The sequence below is a fragment of the Pundamilia nyererei genome, unplaced genomic scaffold, assembly GCF_000239375.1.
Source record: "Pundamilia nyererei isolate P.nyererei 1_Seehausen unplaced genomic scaffold, PunNye1.0 scaffold00054, whole genome shotgun sequence".
NCBI lineage: Eukaryota > Metazoa > Chordata > Actinopteri > Cichliformes > Cichlidae > Pundamilia > Pundamilia nyererei.
The window spans coordinates 2876726-2903066 of NW_005187455.1; the positions used below are offsets into that span (position 1 = coordinate 2876726).

The 26341-nt window shown below is 40.0% G+C and overlaps 1 protein-coding gene across 3 annotated transcripts in view; it reads right to left on the reverse strand.

Annotated features, from left to right (window-relative positions):
- Nucleotides 1-25439, reverse strand: part of slc8a1b (solute carrier family 8 member 1b) — a 135259-nt gene extending 109820 nt beyond the window's left edge. For all 3 annotated transcript variants that reach the window (XM_005733734.1, XM_005733735.1, XM_013910992.1), the window contains exons 1-4: nt 24903-25439; nt 12066-12988; nt 10337-10501; nt 8825-9618 (exon numbers count right to left, since the gene is read on the reverse strand). In XM_005733734.1, the coding sequence (XP_005733791.1) occupies nt 8825-9618; nt 10337-10501; nt 12066-12941 (1835 nt within the window). In that variant the 5' untranslated portion in view covers nt 12942-12988; nt 24903-25439. The remainder of the gene's footprint in view (nt 1-8824; nt 9619-10336; nt 10502-12065; nt 12989-24902) is intronic.
- Between the last annotated feature and the right edge of the window lie 902 nt (nt 25440-26341).

A 26341-nucleotide genomic window follows, 5' to 3' on the forward strand; every position in this document is an offset into this window, starting at 1 on the left:
CTTAACCTGTCAAGTTCATATACGTACAACACACATTTGGCAATCTTCCGACCTCAGCGATTCCTCTGCGACTAACGTGAAAAATAAATAACCCAGTGGGATTCAGTTCCAATATCACAGACCCCGCTCGCCAAAAAATTAACATCAACATAATAGCATTAGCCTGCTCATAGTCATCCATTAGAACTACTTAGTGGAGACAGACAGACAGACCAGGGAATATGCCAGTGCTCTTATTAAAGCCCCTCTTTCATAAGGATAAGCACCAAGCAAAGAGCTACACTATATACACCGTGATGCCACAGGTTTAAAAATGGCTCATGATACCTAAAATAGGTAAAGCAAGTGACCAGACTGACTTAAAAGCAGAATGCTCTTATGTTAAAACCACCACTTCAAAGCAAATGCCTCAGTCCCTGCTTTGTTGTAGGGATTAATTCATTAAGAGTCACATCCTTCTTGAAATTCTTTACTGTGAAAACAGCACTGCATGTTTGTGAGCTCAAAAACGTCGCTGTCAGTGTTTTGTCCTGGACTTGGTATCGGCAGTTGTAGATGCCTATACATGTTTAAGTGCTTGAATTCTTAAAGTGTGCAGTGGATCTCAACTGAGTCATCACAGGGTAAAGGGAGTGGCTGTTCAGTGGAAGCGCTGTTCCTTGTAGCTGAATGTGCTAGTTGGCAAACTTGTGAATGGAAGATGTGACACAATCAGTTGCAGCTATATTTGCCAGAGGGATAACAAACAAGTTGGAGGGCAAGTAAGTGAAAGCTGTAATTCAAGAATGGTTGGTGATGTATTGTGACATCTTTTTACATAGATCTACTCATAAAAACTTCTATTAGCTTTTGTTAAAACTAGAACGACTGCAAAATTCCCTGTATCCTAAAACTGCTAAGATACACATTCATGAGCTGAGTGTGTTGCAATAGTGCATCAAGTACTTGTTTAGCAGCTAAAAAACAGTGCAAAGTTTGCGCTCATAGATTATAATCACGAAATTCAAACAACACAATTAGAAGCCACATCTGGCAGCTGTAAGAATAAATGAGAAAATATCGTTTCCCATCTGGCTTCTTAGTCTATGCCTCTGCTCTTTATCTCTTTACCCCAGACCAACCTCTTTTCCATCTTTCTCACTCTCCTGTCTTTTATCACTCTCTTGCTCCCTTTATGTCTCTGAGTATCTTTCTCTCTCCCCCTCTCACTCTCTCTCTCTCCATCCCCACCGTTGCCAAGGCAATAGTGTTTTGTGGAGGCAGCTGGTTAGGGCTCATTTGTCAAGCTGCTGACCTGCCCTCTCTTGTCCTCACCCCTTTCGCTTGCACTCTCTTCTACTTTTCTGTTATTCGGTATACAAAAAACACTGAAGAGCCTAATTGTCATACTTGTATATCCCAAACAATCATGCAGTACAAGTGGAAATGGCATATTTCAGTCCGGTCCAGTTCCCTCATTATGTTTATGAGTGTCCATCTAAAATGATGTGTGTTTTTCCATGTGAGCAATAGCTTGGCAATGATTTAGAGGTATATACAGTAAACAAAGCAACCGCTTATGGGTTAGCGTAATGAGCTTGACAAAGGATTCTGAAACATTGATTGTGCTCTCCTTCATGAGAAAGACTGTGGCAGCCTGCCGGAGATAAAAGCTGATTTTGTGGAAAGTAGGGTGAAAAAACGCCAAGATATGATGTCAGTCTTGAGCCTCTCTCCTCATTTGCTACATGTTTCCTACACTTTTTCCCAATGCTTGTGCCTTCATGTGACTGCAGCTATGATCTTAATCATCCATTAAAGATACTAATCTTTTTAATTAGTCAGTAAGTCATCCAAAAAATAAGTCACAGAACTGGAAATCTCAACCATGTTTGTGGTTTTGGTGGAACATTTTTAGTGGAATTATCTGATAATAGCCTGCTGTGTGGTACGGCCTTTCCAATAAAATTCAGCTTTGTTAAGTGTTTTATTAGTCTGCGACATAGCACTAATTAGCAGAGTCTGCACTGGATATGCACCAGTTTATGGATGTAGCTTGCTAACTAAGTTTGCTAGCTTAACACTGCAATCAGGGTGACTTCCAGCTCCAAAAAAACAAATGGGATGACATCAGTAGTGCTAACACTGAGGCAAAATCCAAAGCAAATGTGCAAAGACGCTACGGCTACATCCATCCTTTATATACAGTCTCTCATCTAAACACGTGTCAAGCTGTTACCAGAAAATGGCAAGCGAAAAATGATTGAATTTCACACAAAAGGACGTGATTTGTTTCAGTCAGTTTACTACTCCAGTCGTTTAAGCATTAGAAACAAAATCATTTCAAAGCTGAAGTCAAATGCATGCACGGTAAAAGCGCGCGCAAGATCACAGGTGTCTCCTACCTTTAGATGTGCAATAACAATGTACTCTGTAACACGAGAACACAGACTTCACACCTCATAAAAGTGCAAGCTTGTTTGTGTGTCTGTGTTGAATGTGTGTACATGTAAGGAGGAAAAAGATTCAAGCAGATATTGTTTCACACTTTGCTTCATTGTCCAGAGCAACAGAGGAATTTATTAAAACAAATACGAAACACTGCACAGACACCAACGCACACACACACATACATAGTTTTAATCATCCGTCCTTAAGTGGAAAAACAAGTGCTCTCCCACAACACTTGTTATCTTTCTCTACTAATTAATTCAGAAATGTTCACTAATGGTACTGCTCTGACAGAAGGGTGCAATGTGTATGGGTACATGCATGTGACCTACAAACCCCATCAAGCCTCATTACCACCAGCATTCAAACGTATGCGTGTCCATAAATATGTCTGTTTGTTTATTGGCATGTGAATTTTATAATGATACAATTACATCATGCATGCTCGAGGTTTAGGAACTATGCAAACTGTTAATGAAAAGAAGGAGACAGTTTGATGATCTGCAGGTGTTAGCCAAGTGGTTTTTTTTATTGTGTGGTTCTCATTTAGGATTTTCTTTTTTGCAAACTTGACGAAACATTTAAAATATACATTTTACTGTGACGCAGTTCACTTGAGCATAGAGAAACAATTCAAGTAAGGGAACAATGAAATCTATATCGATGCTACTGTGAATCTTAGAAGTAAACCTTGATCAAACCGAACCTCGATGACAAGCAAAATGTTAAAAAAAATCAAATTTCTTTACCATCTGAATGTATTTTTAAAAAGCACACAGGCCTACTCATAAAAACACACAGACACATCCCACATTTCTATAGCTTCTAACCATGCATCTCAAAAGGCCGATCTGTCCTGGTTATTAGAGTGTGAACTCCCAGTCTGCTCATCGTGTGTATGCATGTGTGTGTGAGTGTAGGAGGGAGCCTAATTTGATTCTCAACTACACCATGTTTCTCCACTTGCTGCCTGTTTATGGAAATTGCATAATTGGTATGTATCTATGTGTGCATATATTTGCTCCCTCGCGGGGTCAAAAAGTGACTGATTGCACAGCAAAACAACTGATGTTGTGTTCTGTAGAAGTGTGTGCACCACCAGTTTGCTTAGATGTGTAAGTATGCATGTTTTTCCATATTCGCATGTCATTGTGCATATTCACCTGCATGATCTGTTTACTCAACTTTTTGACCTCAGTATGACGGCATGTGAAACAAGGGCTCGCTCTCTTGGGAAACGCTGCTTACTAATGAACCACACGTTGATTGTACTTTAATTTTTTCTATATAATATCCAACCTGACTGCCCTTTCCATTTTCTAAAAATACTGTTTCAATGACAAGCTTTAGAAAAACTGAATTGCTGGCCCAGTTTGCATTAAGTAGTCTGCCAATTCCATCAGGATCATCTATAATAAAAATAGAGCAACTTAGACCGCTGGAAGGTGCTCTGGATAAAACTGCTCATCATAAGACAGGTGTTATGATACTAGTTTATAATAGCATGTATGCAATACAATAGCAGTGGTAATATAGGCATATACAGAAAAACACATACAAATTATTTTGTCCAATATTTAGTTTTAAAATTTGGCATTTATGTGCCTTTATTGTAGCTTCTTGTAGATTTCTTGCTACGCAAAACAAACAGCTGTGGGTGGAAGCAGTTCACTTGTTGATCAGATTGTTTGATGAGGGACTTTCATCTGCTTTTTCCCAGTAAAGGTTTTAATGAGGCAGTTTTGGATACTAGAAGCATTCTTTCTTTCACTCCACCTGAGCTCACCTTGATGGTGCCGCCTCTTTGCTGTCTGTGTAGACAGACTCCATTCTAAACAATGACGACACCATCCTCACTTTGGCTTGTGCTATCAGTCTTTTTGTGGGGCTACTTGAGGTTAATGTTGTATTAGTTTATATTCTTATGCACACTCCAAAATACATTTCCACTGCAGGTCTGATTTTAGTTACAGATGTAGTAGAAACGCTTACATGGATTAAATCACTGAAGCAAAGAATTTGGCCCAAGGATTTTTGTAATAGAGTTATTTGAGTTACTCGATGAGTTGTTGCAGCCCTAGTAGTAGTACTTTAAATTACTGCCTCCCAAAGAGTTCTTTGACTACATCCTGTTTGCACTTGGAAACCTTCATCACTGTATCTTGCAGTACTATTATTGTGGCAAAATCTGCATAAAGACAGACAAATAAACATCTCCCAAGGGCTCAAAACCATCATTGTGGTAATTCCAGCAACATCTTGTCATGATGACGGATAGACAGACCTACAAAGTGAAAACAATACCAGTGTCAATGTCACAGCTGGTAAATTCAAGCATCTGTATTGGCACATTAAACCACAAGGTGGATAGCAAAGTACACCCACACAAACACAAATGTGCAGCACTGAGCTGGTAGAGAGGTAATTTGACAGCACTGAGCACTGGATGTGGTGTTGTCTATGTGCTCTTCCTATTGTTCTCTCTCTCACACACAAACACACACACAAGCACAATCATGTACATTTCCGTCTTTCACAAAACACACTAGGCAAGACCTCACAAGCTACTCTGGAGACAAATTGCACAGGTCCTCTTTCAGACGCAGAGATACAAAGGGGTGAAAAAGAAAATTGGAGAAAAAAAAAGGCAGGGGCTAGTACGTATAGAAAATTACCACAACTTTAGAGAACTACAACTTTTCTCTTTCTCACTCCCTCCTCCGTCCACCCCACTACGCTCCCATCACTGCCTCCATTCACACTAATCTCTCTCCTCACAGTACCACCCCTATCTCTCTCTTTCTACCTCATTCCCTCTCCTCTGTCACAGAAAACAGAATCAGGGTAGAGTCAGCCTCGAGGCAATCATATTTAGATCAGCTATTTTGTAATTTCTTTTTTCTCAGCAAAATCGTTCAATGCTTTTCCCTAAAGGGACATGTCAGGGCCCCAATGGCTCATTTCTGACTTACACTGTGTATTTCTGTGGGAATGCATATTTTCTAAAAAAGCCCAGCATGGGACAAGTGTTGCAAAATAATTAGGGCCATAAATGGTATGGAACGGTAAGTTGTCGTTACTATTTGTTACCATATTATTCGTTACATGTATCTGTCCTTAAAAGTTTAGTTCCTTTGCTGTGCTTGCAACAGCATAACCAGTTTCTGGCCATATATCAAGAGCAGCTATTTTTTAACTGCATCACATTAAAGGCGTGAAACTTTATCCAGAAGACAAGGCACAGTGTAGCATCCTCCTTTTTATATGCAACAACTGCTTGACTCCAAGGCTTGGAAAGAAGGACGGTACAGTGAAGTATAAAACCACAAAGTTAAAATACTTTAACTAAGATTTATGCATGTGCACAAATTAAGTTACCATGTTGCAGTCATGTGTGTTATTCTTAAATGAAAGCTCAAGTTTTGGTTAAATTACTGTTAAAATTGCAGATATTCTATTGCTCGCCATGACATGAAGTCTTAATTTTTGGTCTCTCTGTTATTATTATTTATAATGCTTTGGGGTTTCCTTTTGATTTAGCACCTACAGTTTTAACTTATTCATATAAAAAAGTCACCACAGATGAGTTATAGGCACACTTACTCCCCAAGTGGTTAAAGGACTTGTCTGGGAATCAAACCCCTGATTTCCCAATAGCAAAATGGCTTCTACATAACATAGATAACATTTGTGGCATGTTTAGAATACTTTTCACTTCAGGCACATCTCCTGTAGTCTACAGTCATCACTTAGCAACTCAGTCTTCCCCTAAAGAAACACACATATACACACAAGCATACACACACACACACACACACACACACACACACAGTAACCATGATAGCCGGATGTACAGTCCATCATTTGATTTGGACAAAGTATTATTAAAACCCACTTATTCCTGGCTGTAAGCGCTATAAGCTGTGGAAACTATTCTGTCTGCCACAGGCTGAAAAAGCAAGTCCTGCAGACATCTGCTTCAAATCTGACCTAAAACAGTAGAGGCTGACACAGAAAGAGTTTAAGACTACTGTTACTAAGACAGCGTCTCTCCTATTCATTCATTATGGCAGCACACTTTGTTTAATGTCATTACAACTCTTCTTCCATCTCTCATACAAACTGAACATTTCCAAACAAGCACTGTAAGCAAACCTTTGGTTTCCAAGGCAAACTACAGTAACCAATAACTGAAGCCAGCCAGCTAAAAGAGCACAGTGCTTTCCATCTCTTTCCGCACTGCTAAACAAAGTCAAGTAAAGTTTATTCCTGTAGTTCAATATCAGCTTTAAAATCTCATTTACTTATTATGAGACCACACCAGCAGCAGTTCACAGTCGTGCTCATGTTCTCTGTGAAGATAAAGAACCTCCTCCACAGCCAGAAAAGCTAAGATAAACAGTATGGGCAAAGACTCACTAACTAAACACTCTTAGCATCTGATTTATAGGTCAGAAATCCATTTTATAAGAAAGCAGTACAGTTGATTTAGTGAAATCATTTCATCAGTATACTCAGTATCAGTTACTTCAGCCTCATTCCAGTTGCTATACTGGGATCGATTGAGTGGTCAACGAAACAGTGATGGTGTGGATATTTAAATGACGGTTGTTATACAGCCGGTAACATGTGATGATATTTAGGGATGATCACAGCTCCCATAAATAAACATAATGCCTAAAGGTAACAAGGTAAACTGCTGAAGTATGTTACAGGGTATATATCTCGCTAAAGGTACAAGCCCAACAACCTTACAGACCAATGCCCAGAAATGATAATTCGCAAGAGTATTTTACCTTACTGTGAGAAATACACAATACAGAGCTCCTATTAAAAGAACCAACAGACATTCAGTTTTACATGTATACAGCTACAGGAGTGCATGTGTGTAGGCACTTTAGCAACACTGAATGGCTGCATTATAACAAAGCAGACGTGACCATTAAAGACATGAGATTCAAGTCAATCACAGTTACAAGGAGAACAAATGTATACAAAACTATAGTCCACAGCAAAACTAATATGGCCACCAAAACTGGCTAAGAACCACCGCGTCAATGCGTAAATGAAGTCTGAACAACATAATGATACAATGAGCTTGATATTTACTGCTAACAAGGTTAAAACAGCTATTAGGAGACTAACATACAAGGCTACAGTCTAAGTACAATAGCATTTACCTGTATCAGCTGTACAGTTGTACTGTCAATATCTGAGTCAGTCTTTGAGTCAGCATGTCACCTAATGTTTTGGCAAAAAAAAATTCTTTATAATGGTTGGTAATGAAAGGACTTCAGTTTTGAAAAAATATATACACAAGAATAGAAGACTGTGAAATTATCTTCAGTTTCAAAGCATATTGACCAGTATTATACAAACATTAGACTGACAGCTGGAGCTAATTTCCCACACTTGGTGTGGGTCAGGATGACGACTACAGCAGCTGGCCGTGAGCAAAATCAACAGCGTGGTAAAAGTCCTCTTCAAATGTGGTCAAATAGCCATCACAAACCTCACCATGAGTCACCATCAGATTTTAAGCATTGGGTTGAGAAGAGCTTTAAACTGTGCTGCTCTTATTTCACAGCAGGGATCTTTAAATGGAGCTCCAGTGGAGTGCCCTTTTCAACTAAGAAAGATGACAAATAAACTTCAAGCTGGCTTCGTGAGTGGTTTGTTCTGGGATGTTCTCACACATTATTAAGCCACCTAAAAGGGCAACTGTTGTTGTTTTTTTTTTTTTAATCTAAATTAAGTTGACTAGATAGATGTCCCTCCTTAGCATTTCTCCAGCTCCCTGCTGTCTGTTGAGTTCTTGTACCTTTTCCAGTGTCTAGGTCCTCTTTGTTTTCCACTGCATGACTTACTCAAAGAAAGCTCAATGCATCTCGTTCAAATTCAGCGCTATGACATTCGAATTACTTGAAATTCAAACAACCGACCACCCAACAAATAATTCACTTTCCCAACTTCTCAGCACTGGAACTTATTAGTTAAACTACACTACAGAGTGCAAAAATCAATAAAATCTACAGAAGACTAACATCACAGCAGAGACCAAGGCAGAGGTCTGAACAGTCTGATGAAAATAAAAGAAGAGCATAAGTAAGGCAAAGTAGGAAACAGAGACAAGGCAAAAAGCATAAAGGGGGTGGGGCATTGTTGATTTTGTTGTGTGCTGAGAGAGCAGTCCACCTTACCGCTCATCCCAAACACCACATCGCACTGACACCATCGCCTTTTCACTTCATCACCAATAACATTTGCAACATTACACTGACAAAATGCATAATAAACAATTACGAAAAATATGAGGATAATGACAGTGAAGCTGATCATTATCTACATGAAAACCAGTTAATGATTTTAAGAGAGACTGATCAAAGTTACTCACAATATCTCATCGTTTTGAAATTCCAGGACGCCGTGAGAGTCTTCAAAGTCTTCTCCACCACCTCGCGCTGTTCCTTCCAACGTCTTGTATGGCAGCATGACCACGCCACGAGCCCCTGAGGTTCTCAGCACCTTCACCTCCATGGTGCCAACGCTCTCGCTGACATGGCATACGGGCTCCTCAAACGTAAAGATGCCGGCATGATCGTCGTCAAAGATGGTAACGGTTGCTGTGGATGGCATGCCGAGACAGGCCACTGAGTCAACGTGATTAGCTGACTCGCCCCCCTCCTCAGGTTCCTCGCCTTCTAATGTCAACACTTTGACACTGGAAAGGTGAATCAAGAAGTTTTCATCCTCCTCAAAGATGTCATCATCAATGATCCCCACACGGACCTCCTTCATCGTCTCGCCAGGCTTGAAAACCACTACACCCTCGGTGAACTCGTAGTCCGAGCCAGCGTTGGCTGTGCCATCTTCTGTCCGGTACTCCACAGAAACCGTCTTGCCCAGGTCGCCGCCACGCCGCACCACATTCACTGCCACTGTGCCACAGTTCTCAAGACACTGGTAAGAACCGGGCTCAAAAAAGATTTTGGAGACAGGATCGTTTTCGCCAGTTTCTGAGCGAACCTCGTGCATGCTCACAGCCTTTCGTGCTTGATCAGCAGCATGTTTTTTCAGGATGTTGCCAGCACCTGTCATCAGTCGGGTGGCCTGGCATCGATAGAAAGCACGGCTCTTCTGCTGCTGGCTCAGGACTTGGTAGTTGGCAAGCTCAATGAGTTGCTCCACCTGGTAAGAGAAAATACAAAAAGCCACAAAGAGTGCAACAACATGCATTAATAGTAGATTTCCTGGGGGTATAAATCCCGACTCCCAGACTGCTGAAACAGTATCCTATTTTATGTTTTTAAAAGCTGTGTGTCACTGAACCAATGTGGTGGAGTTTCATCAAGCTCGGATGGATAAATAAGATCTAACTACATGTCACATCAATGACTACTGAACAAGAAACTGTCAAATAGCAGTAAAATTATAATGAGTCAAACACTTACAGTAAATCAAGCACAGTCTGGGGGAAAAAAACAGATGTAAATTACATGCCAAGCCAACCACTTAGTTCTCTTTTGCAAATCCTTTTTCTTGTAGAAGGACAAAAAATTTTTATTTGAAAATGTTTTCAGAATTCAGAAATTTCGTCTTTGTGTAAATAGTAAGTCTGCAGCATTTTCTTTGTGAGAGAACAAATAAAAATACTGCATATTTTATTTGGAAATGTCTTTGGTTTCCTATTAATTTTCTATATTCACCAATACATAAATGTGAAATTCACTTGTAAATATAAATGCCTGAATTTATTAAGAATTTATCTAATATTCTGCAACAGACTGGTGATCTGACCCTGTAAAAATGAAAGCAAACAGCAGTAGTTTTATATATTGCAGATTACCTTTGGTCTTGTGCAACTAGAGCAGCAATAGCAAGATATATTTCTGACTTTGTTACAAACCTCTTTGTCAGGATGTTTCTGTTTAAGCTCCTTCAGGATCTTGGCCATATCTCTCCGTGTTTCCTCCTCATCCAAGTCCTTCTCATCTATATCTAAGCCCAGTGGACCATCAAGGAAGTCAACACCATGAGAGTTCAGCATCTTTCCATCCATCTCAATGTCCACCTTAAAACAGAAGCAATAGAAGGACGGAAGGAAGAAGTAATCAGTACACCTCATTTAAGATTTTGTCAATATATCAATTCTTTAGGCACTCTTCTGTAATCTCAAAGGTCAAGTGAGAACTGCATGTATGTGATGAGAACACAACAACAAGCATGAAATCAAATAGTGAGTGTTTGTGTGAATCCAGTCATGTGCACATGTTGGTGTCCAATAACACCCCTCAATCAAAGCAAAGAAGGGTGCTACCAGACACTGGTCAGTGAGGGTTTTATCTGTCAGTGTTTCAAAGCTCAGTTCTCACTGTTTTATTCATAAAACTATTTGTCTTGTCAGCCAAATTTAGGTCAAGAACTGTCCGTTTCTGCTTGAAACTTTTGCTTTCACATTTCCAAAGGTTTACTTTACATGTAACCATGGTAAGCTAACAGTACCAGATCCCAAAGGATGGGTAGGTAATATATTAGCCGTCAGTATTTGGATGTCACTTTATTTTGTAGCTGTCAGAATAAAGAAGTATTCTGTTTTTCACTGACATTGCATTTTTCGTAGAGAATCATTTCATTGATGAAACGTCCTTCGTCTCTTTAAACGGGAAGGCAAGAAATACTCATTTTTTCCCTCAGGAACATATTTGAATTTAATTTAGTGATTTTTTTTTCAGAAGATGAAATGAAAGTGTTCTTCATATACTTACGGAGCACTGATTCTTTATAATGCCATCAAGCAATAACACCATGGGCAATTTTCAAATGCAGAAGAAGAGACAACCAGGCTTCAAATTAACTGTAGCAAATCAACACAATCTACACCACAGTACTGAAGATTTAATTAGATGTGTGTGATGCACTTCATCTTCACATGTGTCATCAGATAATAGTCAAAATGAAAAATTAATAGCTGACAATACTTAAGAAGGTATTTGTGCGTGTTTCATAACAACAGTTTAGCATGGCAAAATGTCATTCTGTAATACAGATTTGAGGTACACATTACTCATGAACACTCTTCACGCACATACCTTAGCACCTTATCTTTTCCACCATGTGTTTGGATGAGGACAGCTTAATTATGTTTTTACTGGCTGACTCTTCTCACAGATATGTCGGATATGCTTTAGTTATAACTGTTAAGATTTTTATACGACACTAAGGAAGGCATTTTTTCTTCTGCAAAACTTGGTAGTAAGACATTGGTGCGATATGGGAATAAGAAACTGCTACAACAACAAAGTCTAACAGGGCAAATCAAGCAATTTAAGGAGGTTCCAAAAAGGAAAGGTCAGGCACATTAAAACTAATTTATTTGAACTGAAGATAAGAAAACTGTTCATTGTCCTGTCCTCACTCTTGTGTTCATTGCAAAAAACTGTACATGCCAAAGCATAGCAAAGAATAGTAGGTAGTAATGTGTGTCTTACCCTTTCTGACATTTTATTCAGTGCATTCCCCAGATTTCAGTAAATGACTAGTTAAATGCAATAAACAGTTATATGCTTTATACAAAAAATGTCTGTGGAAAATGAACCCTGGTGATAACAGCTGTGGCAACAGTGACAGCATCATACCTTGGAAGGAAGTGGACGATCACCCTCGGTCTCAATGATCATGCCACGCTGCTTGCCAGTGCGGTAGCGCTTGTACACATACTTGTAAAACAGCAGGCGGCGATCGGCTATCCAGGCGAACACCACACAAATGGGGAAGAAGAGGAAAGTGAGCAGCCCCTCCCACACCTGCACAACGCCAGGTGAGATCACTGACAGAATCAGGTAGAGCCAAATGTAGGCAAAAATACTCCAGGTGGCCGTGACAAAGAACACACGGAGGTGCTTGACCTTCCTCGTCTCGCCATCAGGAACGACATACACACAAATACCGATGATGACAAACATGTTGAACGCTGCAGAACCCACAATAGTGGAGGGTCCCAGTGTGCCAGCCTCAAACCCATGACCAATAATTTCTATAATGGACAGGAGGATTTCAGGTGCTGAAGAGCCCAAAGCCATGAGGGTAAGGTTGGAGACCGTTTCATTCCAGATCCGGACAGTAGTGGTGGTGGTTTCTCCATTGGGTTTCTTAATGGTGATCTCCTTTTCCTGTGATGTTATAACCTCTATTGATGCCATAAAGCGGTCTGCGATGATGGACACACCCAGGAACATGTAGACCAAAGCCACAAAGTAAACAGTTGCACGAGCGACCTTGTCTCCAAATGATGGGTTTTGGGGCTCCCAAATAGGCAGAATCACCCCATGTGAACACTGCTCAGGTTTACTGCATTCAGTTTTATTGGTGGACACAGCTGAAACAGAGCCACCCAGGCTTGCTTCAGGGGGTGCCCCGGCCAACGAGGGATGGAGATTAAGGAAGAGGATCACCGTAACAACTGTTAACCTCATGGTCGGGGACAGGCGGGAGGAGTGATCCCGACGGGCCATGTTGGTGTCAAGACCAGTACTCTGAGGTGTTAATGAGGATGTTGAACCTTCAGAGAGAAAACAACAGGAGAAAATACAAAGTATTATTAGAAATAAGACAAATGAATGATGTTGAAAACAGGAACCAGTGGGGAATTCTAACATTTAAATCTCCTTTAACATGATTTTTATAATGTAGTGATTTTCACAGGAAAATATTTGTTTACTTCAATTTACTTACATTAAATGATGCTGCCTGCAAGGTGCCAATATCATGAAATATTATGATAGAATGTTGTACAAGAGCACGTGAGCATTGATAAAGTACATGATAATAGGGCTGAGCGATATGACCCAAAATTCATATCTCGATATTTTTTAGCTGGATGGCGATATAAGATGTATATCTCAATATTTTCTTTTTAAAGCCATAAGTTAAGAACAAAAAGAGAGTTCTTAGTCACACTGTGTCCCAGATGTCACACGGGCACTTTTCTTTACATACAGCGTAGATGTACATGAAGAAATTACTCAAAAATAAATTATCAGCATTTATTAAATAATCATGGTCCATAAATAAAAGAAAACAATGTTGTTTTTGTGCATAACAAAAAGCTCACAATTGTGCAGTCAAAATGTAAACTAAGACGCTGAGCATAATAACAAAGAGACAGATTTCACAGCTGCACCACGTCTCTGAACAGGTGCCATTTGTGGTCCTTATACACACACAGTACGGTAATATTACGTTGAAGCACAGTACGTATCACTCCGCGAGGCTCCTCCCCGGTAGCCGTAATTTTCCGACAATCCATCAAGCGGTGCAGCTCCGTAGCTTAGCAAAGTCATATTAAAATTTTTTTGACAGATTGCTGAGCGCTGTGTACCACATAAAATCGGTTCGCGGTCAGTAAGCACAACCAGAATTCATACATAAGGCGCACTGTCGAGTTTTGAGAAAATGAAAGGATTTGTCGTTAGCGCGGTTAGCTCGTTAGTGCGGTTAGCTCGCTAACACGTTGACGCCGTCCAGCCCCACGCACGGGGCGATCCGCGGTAACTCGCTAACGGAGATTTTCCGCTTTCATCTTGTCATGCAGGTGAAGCTATGGGGGAGGGGGAGTTGTGTTCAGTGAAGGAGAGGCGAGGCCGAGTAACGTTGCGTAGAGACAAAAGTGGACGAAAGAGAGGCAAACCTGCGGCTCCACAAGTATAATTATAACGTAACATAGACTATATCGATATAAACGATATTGTCACATCTTATATCACGTATGAAAATATATCGATATTTTTAAAAAACTCGATATATCGCCCAGCCCTACATGATAAGTTGGGAGGTGTGTGACTAAAACCAAATAGCTCAGTTCACATGAATGCCTTAGGACCTTGTAAACACAACACCACAGAGATTAGCAGACATGTTTCAGGGCAGATGTTTGCGTAGTTGTTTAAGGACACCAAGTTTGAATAATCACACCAAAGATAAACTTGAGCTCCTGAGCTCAGCACTTTGGCTTTTCAAGGAGCAGCTTCTGAAACTTCCCTGCAGCGGTCCTGTAGCAATAATACTCTGCTCTACCTAATATGACACTGCTGGCAGTGGCCTTTATGAAAACAGTCTACTTCTCTCAGCAACAGTAACTTGTGAATAAGGTGGCTTTATTAAGACATCTTTTAAATATCACACACCCATAAGATGCCCACAGAGCTTCATCAATCTCCCCCGGTGAACATTTCAGAGAAATGTGCTTTTATAGCACTTTTGTGCTTTTGCTATAGCACAAAAGTGCTATAGCAAAAGTCGTCATGACTGAACCATAAAATGTGCTTGATTAAAATTAAAGGTGGCCTGTTGTGCTCATTTCCAGCTTGGTGTTACTCCCAGTTATAAATAGACTTTTTATGTGATTCTTGCCTTGGTGATGCCCCACAATTCATTCAGTTTCTGAAAAATTAGATTAAATTAAATTGTCTTCTGACTGGCTGCAGTTCACAACATACAGCACAGCTTGAGAGATCTGAGTTTGCCAAATGCATCAACCATGCTGAAACAGAACAAGTGTAGCAAATTAAAACTAATTTACACAAAACAGCAGTGTAAATTAATTTTACCACTTTTTAATTGTTTAAGAAAAGCAATAAAGCAATGATAAAAGAGGTAATCCATTGAATTAAAGAGCAATAACCAGAATTAAGAGACAAAACAAAGCTCAGATCAGAACCTTTTTCAAACAACCTTTTTTCTTTTTAACTATTCACCCACAAGTGGAGCATGCAACACCTCCAACCTCTCAGTGACCACTCTCCATCGCAAGCTGATTGCGGAGGTTGCCTGCAGGTAGGCAACCTGTCTCCAAACAAACATGGTCTGACTCAGACAGTCAGGTAATGTTCTCCATCTAGCACCTTTATCCATTTGCAGTTAATATAGCGTGGCGCAGCAGCTACGTCAGGAGGGATTTCAGAAAACCTTGTCCAGGTATGAGGTTCTGGCTGGTTTCTGAATGTAGTTATTGTGAATTTCTGTTTAATGTTAATTTTTCTGCACATTAACAGCAACAGTCTTGTGATTCTTGCCACTTTATCATAGATAATCACAGTAATATCACAAACAGACTGTATGTAATTGTTCATTTGATCCCATTCAATCACAAACTGATAGCAGACTGACTCTGTCTTACTGTTGTTTTATCAGTGTCTTGACGCACCAAAGTCTCCTTGAAAATGGCAAGTGACTGCAAGCAGTAAAAGCCCTGGATCTCATCTTTGAAGCAATGATTTAAAGGGTAATGAGATCGCATTGCATACATACAAATTCATTGCATACTGTCGCAATAATTTTGATTATGCTGCAGTTAGGAACCACTGTTTTTCCTATGTGACAATAGCTGTACACAGCACAATTTTGCCAAGCTACTACAATAACTATTATAAATATATTTTTTCAACATGAATAAAATTTTCTGTCCTATTAAGCCAAGAATCCATTCTGACGCTGTTCATAGCTAAACACACAATAAAAGTTCCTTCAAGAATCCATTGAGAATATAATACAGTATACAGTATGGAGAGTATTTGTGTGTGTGTGTGTGTGTCTCGCTTAATGGTGTTGAAGATGTTTGCTGGCTAAATCTGTTACTTTGTAATGTAAAATCCACCAGTGGTGAATTTAAATATTTGGGTTAAATGGACCAAATGTTTAACTGCTGCCCCGATGTTTACTGAGTGGGCTCTGCTGTGGTGTAAGAGCTTTGTGCTCAGACATTAGGAAAATCAACTCTCAACAAAATTACATGTCTAATTAATTAAATTTCAATTTGCCAAGGTCATAAGCAACCATTTCCCCCTTGGTTAATGCTAGTCAGCAGCTCCTTGCCTTATATGGGCTTCTTGTGTGGTCACAAAAGCCTTTATGTTACTTTTCCAACTGATCAATAATTCAGTGTGCTCTGGAATTTGGCTGTTTTCACTTAGAGATGTCATTTTTCTAAAAGGCAGATGGCTGAACATAACACCAAAAGCCAGTTCTTCTCCATTCAATAGAGTGTATGTTCTAAAGCTTCACGACACAATTGGAGGTTATAAAGGTCGCAAAATTTGTAGATATGGTCAAAAAGGACAAAAGAAAAATTACAACTGAACCTGGAACAGGGTAGGTTTGTAGAAATTCAGTAAACCATCCCTCTAAATTAGCCGTGAGTGGGAATTTTACTACGATTGATGTTGCTCAATTGGTGCAGGTACATTTTTATGTCAAACAGAAGCAGTATATTGCTACAAGTCTTTGCATGTTTCCAGTAGTAATGTCAGAAAAGGAAGGAAAATGTGGTTTGTTTTCCTGCTTAGCGAGGTAGAGCCATTCATTTATTATTGCCAATTAGCAATTGGACCTTTAACGTTCCCCTAAAACATACAGGGGATGTGGGAAAGTGACAAGAAGTGTCTGGGTTGAAAAAAAAAGGTGACATGAAGGTGAACTTGTTAAAATAAAGGTTTTTATTAATGTTTTTATTACGAATGAAACTGAAACATACGGACAAACGACTATCACCTTTAAAAGAAAGGAAACAACCAAACCCAGGAGTTAGTCACTAAACTGAAAAATAAGTAAAAAAAAAAAAAAGGCTAAGTCAACAAAACACACACTCCTCTCCACAGAGCAGCAGTAAGCAGCCACCACACACAGCTCTCTAGCTGCAACCCAGCAAGGCTCTCTGGCACTAGAACTCACCTTTCTCTGACCTTAAGCACTCTCTTAATTGTAGAGTTATTTGCCACCATTTTTGTAACCTAAGGCAGGACACACCCAAGCAAGGCCAAAATCACAGCAGGCCCTGCTCCACAAGCACCCCACTTGTTTATTTTGCGGGGCTTAAAAACATCACTGCAGCACGTTTATGGATAGAACTTGTTCAATGCTGTTCATATGGCTTATACACAACTGTGGCTGTCCTGATAACAAGTTTCACAGTTTTACTGCCGTTTACATGCATGCCGCCATCTTGGATTGTGAAGTCAGGGTTGGTGAGGCTGCTCCAAAGTTTATGTTCCAACTTTAGGGGGTGTTCCAGTTGAAAATTCCAACTGGGAACTAGGAAATTCAGCCCTCCAACTTAAAAAAAAACTGCACTAGAAGTCCATATGCACAGGAAAAAAACTACAAATGGCACAGCATAAGCTACTAATGGAAGGTCACAATTAGTGATGTTATACCTTTCTTATCTGTGATGTGGAGGAGAGCTCAGTCAGCTTTTGAAATACTTTGCTTTTGGTACTTTCTGGTACTTACTGGTCCACGGCAACTCACTTGCTTAAAAACCCACAGCCTGTATTGCTCACTATAGTGTTTTTCCTGTGTTTTTATCTGTTCAAATGATTCAGTTCATCTGTGCAATTTTGATGGGTCTGTGACCCCGAATAGGACAAACAGGAAAAAACATAAGGATGAATAAATTATTGCACTGACAACAACACTGGAGCTGCCAGAGCCCTCTCACAAACAGAGGAAGGGTGAATTGTGTTAAACTGCACAAAATACAGCAGTTGCTGGCTGTTTTTAGATCGTTTGGTCATTTAAACTACTTCCAGGCTTTCTTCCTTTCCCCTTGGGGCTTGAGTCTCCTAGCTTTTACCATAAAACATAGTTAATAGTCTGCATTCTTAAAAAATAAAGCAGTAGATTATGTATATACTATCAGCTGCGCATGCCACAGTTCCTAATATAACACAGTTCATTGGCTAACCCTGGGTAAGCACTCCAGTTTCTGTTCCTTCCTCCATTTTTTCCATCTGGCTTGCTTAAAATTCATCCTCACGAACAGGAATCCTTGATAGACCTACCTTACACAGTTTTGGTTGCTTAACGCTTTATCAGAAGATTACACTTCAGATGACATAAGATAATCACCCACACTGTTTACAGTTCAGGGCTTGTTTCTTGCCTGCAAAATACATCCTGTAAGAACATCCTGTAACATTAATGGCCACTTGATAAAGGAAAAGATAATGACCTGGATCGTATCAGAGCCAAACTTTAGGGAACGTGTCTGTTGTTAGTGCTTGAGTGGCTTTGTGGCTGAACAGTGGCTGCTATTTTGGATTTTCTAATTGAAATATCAGGTTTCAGAATATCCGTCATGATTTTCCCTAGTGTTATGACCTCAAAAACTTGGCTCCATTTCAAGAAGAACACAGCAGACGAAAAGCCAGCCTCAGAAAAAGACAACAGACACTGGACCACTGAATCTTACTCCCCAGAGGCAACAGCAAAGACAGAAAGCGTAAAGTTAACGAAACGAAAACCATGTGCTGCAGCGAAACAAGCTGTTGCTTCTCTGGCCCAGAACTGTTATGTCTTGAGAGCCTTTGAAGATAGCACCCAAAGATGCCAAGAAGGCAGCTGATCAGACCAACAGGAAACAGAGCAAGGACAGAGAGAAGTCAGGAGGAATACATAAGACAAGACCTCACATTTTGCATAAACTTCTAATGTTTATCTGAAACTGAATCACATATTTTTGCAAATAACATAGTGGTAAAATAATTGAAAATTATTTTAAATTAAAATGAAATGCTGTGCTTGAGAATGCAGTGAGTGAAGGTAACAGCCTCAGCGTGCTGCTCTCAGCCTATCTGCGATGCATTTTCCTCACTATGGGACAGGCAGCGATAATGAAATATTTAAACCAGTGAGTGAAAGCGAGACAAAGAAATGTGGTAAAGTAAATAAGAATGGGAGCACAAGAGATGTAAGAAAAAAGGGACTGAAGGAGAGGAGTGTAATGTGGAAAACAGTACCTAGTTTAGCGATAAGGAGAATCAGAGACAGGCAGATGAAAAGAAAAAATACAAGGTAGCAAACAGGAGGCTAATCTAACATAATCTCACCTCTTCAAATGAAATAAAACCACAGGGATATTCCACTGAATGTGAGTGCAAGCACAGGCCAAAATAGACACACACACACTATCGCCTGGAAACAACTGAAGATTAATGGTCTGCATTTACCATCATTAGAATGATGTTGAGCCCTTTTATCTGGATCTCTCTAACAGCCAGTCCCCCGGCAAAGACGTCCTGTCATATTATTACACTTGTAGAGGTGGAAATGATCAGACTGCCACTGCAGTACACTGGGTTATTTCCTACTTTTACGTCTGACCAATGACTATCTGAATACCTGGGTTGTGATAAGAGACATGAATGTGTGGGAGGGCAATGATGAAGAAACAGGAGTTGTGCAAGACCAAAAAAAAGAACTAAATTGTTAAAGGCTGAAACAAATTATCAAATGATTTCCCTTATTTACAGTTCCCTACTCATTCAAGAGATGGGAAATGATATAAGGCACATAATTATCTTCAACTTTGCCATCTTTAACCCTTTCTATGTTTATGGTATAATCCACATAAGGAAGCACGTGGGTAAAAATATCCTGCATTATGTACATTTTGCTAAAGAGATGACATCTTCCCCTTTCTTCAATAGGTTCAAATTTCACAAGAATTCTGTGGTTTTATCTTATGTGGTTATATAGTTTATGTCATCGGGCTTCCTAAAAATTAAGCAATTTTCTAGGAACATGCAGTAACAATGTTACACGCCACCAGCAGCCAATTAAATCTTCACAATAGCTTCATGTATTTTGTAATCTGAAATAGTGAAACATTGAAAAAAGTATTTTTGACAGTGCCCTTCCACCAGTCATGAGGTGACATCATATTGTGTAACCAAAAAAATAATTTCACAGTAGGTTTCTTCAGCTTTATGGAGCATTTTAGCGACTTCCAGCTCTGTTTTTGTTTTATTGCCTGTGACTGTGCCACTTTAGACCTCTTGCAGTACTGTCAAAAACCTGTTGTTGTTTTTTATCACAGGGAGGATGATATTATCAAGAAAATAAACACTAATAAAACCACTGCACACAAACTGCTGACAGACAATGTTTGTGACTAGCTTAGGGATCATAAAGAAGCATCTAGCAGCTTAAGAGTTACATTCCCTTGAGGAGCTGGACACAAGCTATTGTTTGTGTCAGTTGCTGTTATTTAACCTGCAGACACTACTTGGGTGCAATTGCTCAGTAAATAAAGGGAAGTTGAAGCTGATAATGAATACTGGACTTAGCATTTCCTTTCTAGTTAACAGTCACCACATGTAAATAATTAGATACGTCAGTGCACCAGTTCTCTTCTGAACAGCAATCAACAAACTATATAGCTTTATTTTTTAAGTGTCTAGTTTTTGTCTTGTTTAAGCCAAGAGTTCCAAATATGAAAATGTTCTACGCCAAACATCTTATAAAAAGTCAAATGTTTTTCTTTGACACAATGCATGTAAACATAAACATATTTGGACCTATTTCACCAACACTTGTCTAATACTCAGTATTCAAATCAACTAATGACTCCAGAAAGCTTCCATTTCCTGTAAACGCTATTCACTCAAAAATAAAGGTACAATGGCCATTGGCTTTGTTGACTAAGACTAAACACATAGCACTTACAGAAATGAAGCCTATGCATAAGTTAAATAAGGAAGATCTGTCACCACACATCTCTGCTTCCCTGATTTTTGCAGCTAATCTAAGCTTTACACCATTTCCAGTTTCCCATGCTGTCAAGCTGATTGTGACAACACTGATCAAGTCCAAACATCTTGCAGATGCCTTCATGCAACCAACCTCCTCCCTATTACTCAGCCTCCATTCGAGCCTGTGTCGTCATCTCCACTACCAGCATCTAAACTCCCGGGGGTCCTGCCCTAATCTCTATCACTGCTGGGATTAAATTCTGGTGTGATGGGCCAGCTGAGTCTAACCACTAAATATCTAAAACTGAATTTGTACATCAATAAATCATGTTCATTTCCTTCTAATGATCTTATTGAACTGAGTATTGCTTTTTTAAATTTCACAGTTTAGCACACTTTTAAAGGAATTAAAGAGTCTAGCATTTCTATAACAAAAACAACCGTTAGTGTATAAGTAATGATCTTTACAAAGCCTTTAATAAATTTTCTATCCACCATTACTATTTTAGTATTTGTATTTGACTTTACTGATATGTGCTCATGGATGGCACATAGAACACAAGGAGGAGCAACTCAGTGCATTTAAGTATATCAGGACAACCCATTCAAGTTGGGGAAGAACGATGACTTAAGTGAATCTGAACATGCCATGGTTGCTGATGTGAGACAGGTTCTCTAGAGTTTAGAGAGAATGCTTGAAATAAGAAGAAAATATCCAGTGAGTGGCAGTTCTCTGGGTGAAAATGCTTTGTTGATGTCAGAGGTCAGAGGAGACTGGCCAGGCTGCTTCAAGCTAATAGGAAGGCGGCAATAACCACTCATTACAACCAAGGCATGCAGAAGGGCATCTCTGAACTCACAGCAGCAGAAGACCTCACCAGGTGTTTCTCCTGTCAGCTAAGAACAGCCTAATCAAAAGTGAACAATAGAAGACTGGAAAAGTGTTGCCTGTTTTGATGAGCGTCTGATTTCTGTGCTGATCGTAGGGTCAGAATATGCCATAAACAATACAAAAACATGAATCCATACTGCCTTTTTTGGTTCACACTGCTGCTGCTGCTGCTGCTGCTGGGGGATTTTTTAACACACTTTGGCCCTCTTACTATCAATAGAGCATCATTTAACCCTTGTGTGGTGTTCGTATTTTTGTTACTCAGCCAGTGTTCATGGGTCTGGTGGACCCGCTAGAGTTTTGGCTTTCCAAATTAACACTATCAAACAATTTTATGTTAAATTACTCAACAGATGTTTACTTCATCCCAATTACAAGACATATGAACAGCAAACATGGTTAATGTTTTCCCTTTACCTTTGTTAGATCACATTTATGAATGAATGTGCTTCTCGTTTTTTCTTTTATATAAAATGTTATAAATAAATCAGTTATAATCAAGTGGAGTGAGTGGAAAGACACAACACATTTACACGTGAAAAAATAATTAATTGTTTAATTTTTCTTTTGAAAAAAACTGAACACGGGTCTCACAGACCCGAACACCATACAAGGGTTAACCGCCATAGCCTACATGTGTATAGTTGCTGACTATGCCCATCTTCTGATGGCTGCTTCCAGCAGGATAACGAACATTGTCACAAAGGTCAAGTCATCTCAAACTGGTTTCTTGAACATGGTGATGACTTCACTGTACTCAAATGACCTCTATTGTCACCTGATCTCAATCCAAAGACAGCACTTTTGGGATGTGGGAGATTCTCATCACAAACTGGCAGTAACCATGTCATGTTATCATGTTAATATGGTCCAAAATCTCCCAGGATCTCGTTGAATCTATACCAGCATTATTTTATAGCAATACACCCACAAATTAAACTAAGGATTCCCACTAATCAGCATAATTAATTACTAAAAATAATGATAAATCTCAGTGACTGCACCAAACTGCACACTGATTTCTAATAGATAGACCCTGTGTCTGAGCTCATCTTGAATGGCTAATTACTTGCCCATTGAGTGTTGAACTGACTGTATTAGCATAAACACCTTGACAAAAAATGTGGCAAAACAGTGAAAAAGGAGCATTTACTTTACAAGGGAATGTCTGAGATGTAGCAAAATTTACTGTTTTTCTCATGATTTTCTCATCACCTAATTTGTTCTTGTTTACTGTAAACTATAGTGAACAGGGTCTCTTTTGCTGAAAGAAGCAGAACAGCTTAGGGATGTGTGGGGAAAAAAGATGAATGGAAATATTTTTTTCAAATGATGTCATTCTTGAAAAAAAGTCATTTTGACCTAATGTTAGCATAACCTAACAATCATAGAGGAAAACAAAGCCTTAAACTGAACTATTACTATTAGGATTAAAACAAAAATTCCCGTCCTTTAATGAAAAAAAAAAAATTTTCATATCCGACGTGGAATTTTTTTCAGTACACTCATGGCATTAATAATACAGAATTATTACATTTACATCAGATACAGTTAAACGTCTAGTCACAGACTCAGCTTCCTCTCAGACACTGAGCACTGACTTAGCTTTAGCTGTCACCTACAAGTGTGGAAGTTGCGTGCATGTGTGGTACATTCTCACACAACCAGGTTAAGAACAAGCCTAATGTACACCCACTGAGAGGCGACCTGAATCTGGTGTCTGATATGGGAAAAGTTCCAATTTTATTATTGGAAAATGGGTCTCTTACCGAAAATCTTAAACTGTTTTGTCTTAATACCTACTCTGGATTAACACCACTGCTGCAGGACGAGTTCTTTAAAAATAAATAAATAAATAAATGCAGCACTGCTAGGAGTTAAATAAAGCTGTAAAGGCTGACTGACATTCTTTTTTTATTGTTAAAAAGAAATATTTTATATCATCCACACTGAACGAGCTCCAGTTCCTCTGTGTCATGACCATTAAAGCCCCGACTCATGTCAGGTGAAAGCGAAATGCCTAGAAAGCCTACATGATACCTGCCTGATTTGCCAAGTAATCCTCAACAGATGAGACACTTGGAGTGTCACACGGGGGCAATAATTACTTTACGGTATAGGTTTACATTAACTAATATGTGAAGCTCTGCTACCGTTTGGTTTAAAAACCTTTGCCAAAAGAAGACAGAAAATTAAACAAAAATTAAGCCAGTTTTCCCCTCTGTGTCTTTAAATCCAACTTGTTAGTTAAAAAGTACTAAATCAGAAGCCCACTGAAACTCAAACACCGGGTCCACGCGCAGGTTTTCCCCGAAACCTGCTCTCCACTGATGCACAAAGGCACTCCATCACCTCCGAATTGCACTGCTTGGCGCACAGGACATGGAACCTGCAGAATTGCTCAAATGTGTCTTTCAATGCGCATTCACTCTTTACAAGGATTACCATACAGAGCAGGGAAATTTAGCTTTGGTTGCGAATGTTTGTCACCCAACTTCCACATTGAACGCCTATAAAAAGGTGAGAGCATGGCTGTCTGAACGTGCTCTGCATCCGTAATGACTCCTCTATAAATAAGTGGGGCAGGCGGCTAGAGGAGTGGAGAGCGTGGAAGGAGCGTGGATGTGTAGAGCAAATAAAGAAGAAAAAAAAGAAATACACCCCATGAAACCATGCTGTCTGTTCACTTTGGCGAAAAAACATTGATAAGCACCTCCCATCGTACTCGGTTCTTTCTAAGCCCAAGCTTCAATCTATGTACATTCCCAAATCACAGTGGAAGAAAGGCGCAGTGTGGAAAGCTCGGTGGGGGAGAATGGGAGTGAGGGAACATCGTTTCCACACTGCATCCAAACCCTTCCGACGCATGGTGCTTTCAGTCTTCAGTCGGAGCTCCACGAGACGAAAGGGTCCGCTTTCCATCCCATTCACTTTACCTCCCTGTGTAAAACTTGCTTTTACCAGACAAAGCCGCAAAATGTATGCAAAGCTGCCCACATCGCTATTAATGTCATTATCCGTAATGAAGCACACCCAGAAAACTGCAGAGTGCCTACCTTTTATTCCCTTGAGTGGCCACGATCCGGAGAAGTCCGTAGTAAAAGCTGCACTGTAGCTCTACTAATAATATTAGTAGAACAAGGAGTAAGAGGAGGAGTAGTAGTAGTAGTAGAGGTAAGCCAGTGGTGGGGAATGGTAATGGAGACGCAGGGAGCTCTTATATGCCAGCCAAGACGGCGTATCCACCGATCGAGACGCACGAAAGGAGGGAAGAGTCTGGATTCCCATGCAGCGCCTGGTTATTTGTTGCTGTTATCTTCGTTTGTTGCCTACTCCTCGTTTCCATGTAGTTCGACCCGGCTGACCTGTATGATCGGATGACCGGAGCGGTGCTTCATTAGCATGCCCGCATTTGTTGGGACAAGGCTCGCAGCAGATCGGACTTCTTCCTCATTCTTCCCTTCCCGTCCCCCCCCCCCCAAGCGCGAGTAAGAGAGCGAGAGTGTATGAGACTGAGAGTGTGCCTGTGTGTGTGTGCGTGTGTGTGTATGTGTGTCAGCGTGTGAGCAGGTCTCTCTTTCGCCTGTTCCCTCACAAACCGACTGAGGATCAGCTCAGCCTCTGTCTCTCTCTCCCTTCTTCTCTCTCTCTCTCTCTCTCTCCCTCTCTCTCCCTCTCTCTCTCTCAGCATGTGTGTTTATAGGTCCATACACACTGTGTGTTTCTCTCTCGGATACTCTGCCCCCCTCCGTTACTGGCATATTCGCTTACAGGAATGTCCATTTGAAAATAGTCCAAAAACATGTCACGCTGTTATGATAATCCATGTCTTCATTTTCTTTCTTAAGAGAGGTTTATCATTATTATTGGATCACATGCACAAGAACAAAGTATCATGTAGGTGTAGCAACCAGTTTCTTGACCATTCCCTCCCTGAGGCTTGAAGCTTTTGTCCCCTTATCCCAGGACTCTCCATTTAATCCCCAGCGTCTCCTCATCCCACCTTGCTCAGCCCTTAAAATGTCCTGTGCAAAGATTTTCTTTTATGTTGTAGTTGGAAAAGACAGTGCGTATAGGAGTGTTGCAAGGGGGAGAGGTCATAATGGAAACCAGGGGTGACTTGGACGCAGCTAACAACATCTTTTACAACAGACTAACATTCACATGCAGGAGTCGACTATGAGAACACCGAAAAGCAATTGTTTTAATGTCAGAACTTAGTAGTTACATATGAATGCAAAAGTTTATTTTAACATAGAGAGGTATCTGCCCAAGAAGTGCTCTGAAAGTGATCCCAAAAGAGGATAGAATCAGTGTCACGTGACACCTTTTAGAAGACCTGCATGGTGAGAAGCCTTGTAGGATGTTGGGCTGTTTGTAAAAGATCCAGGGATGGTTTGCTCAGGCAAAGGAATAACGAGTTACAATAATGAGTCTTTCAATCAGGATGTCTTGATCAGCTGTGCCAAAGGAAGAAGAAATATTCAACTGCACA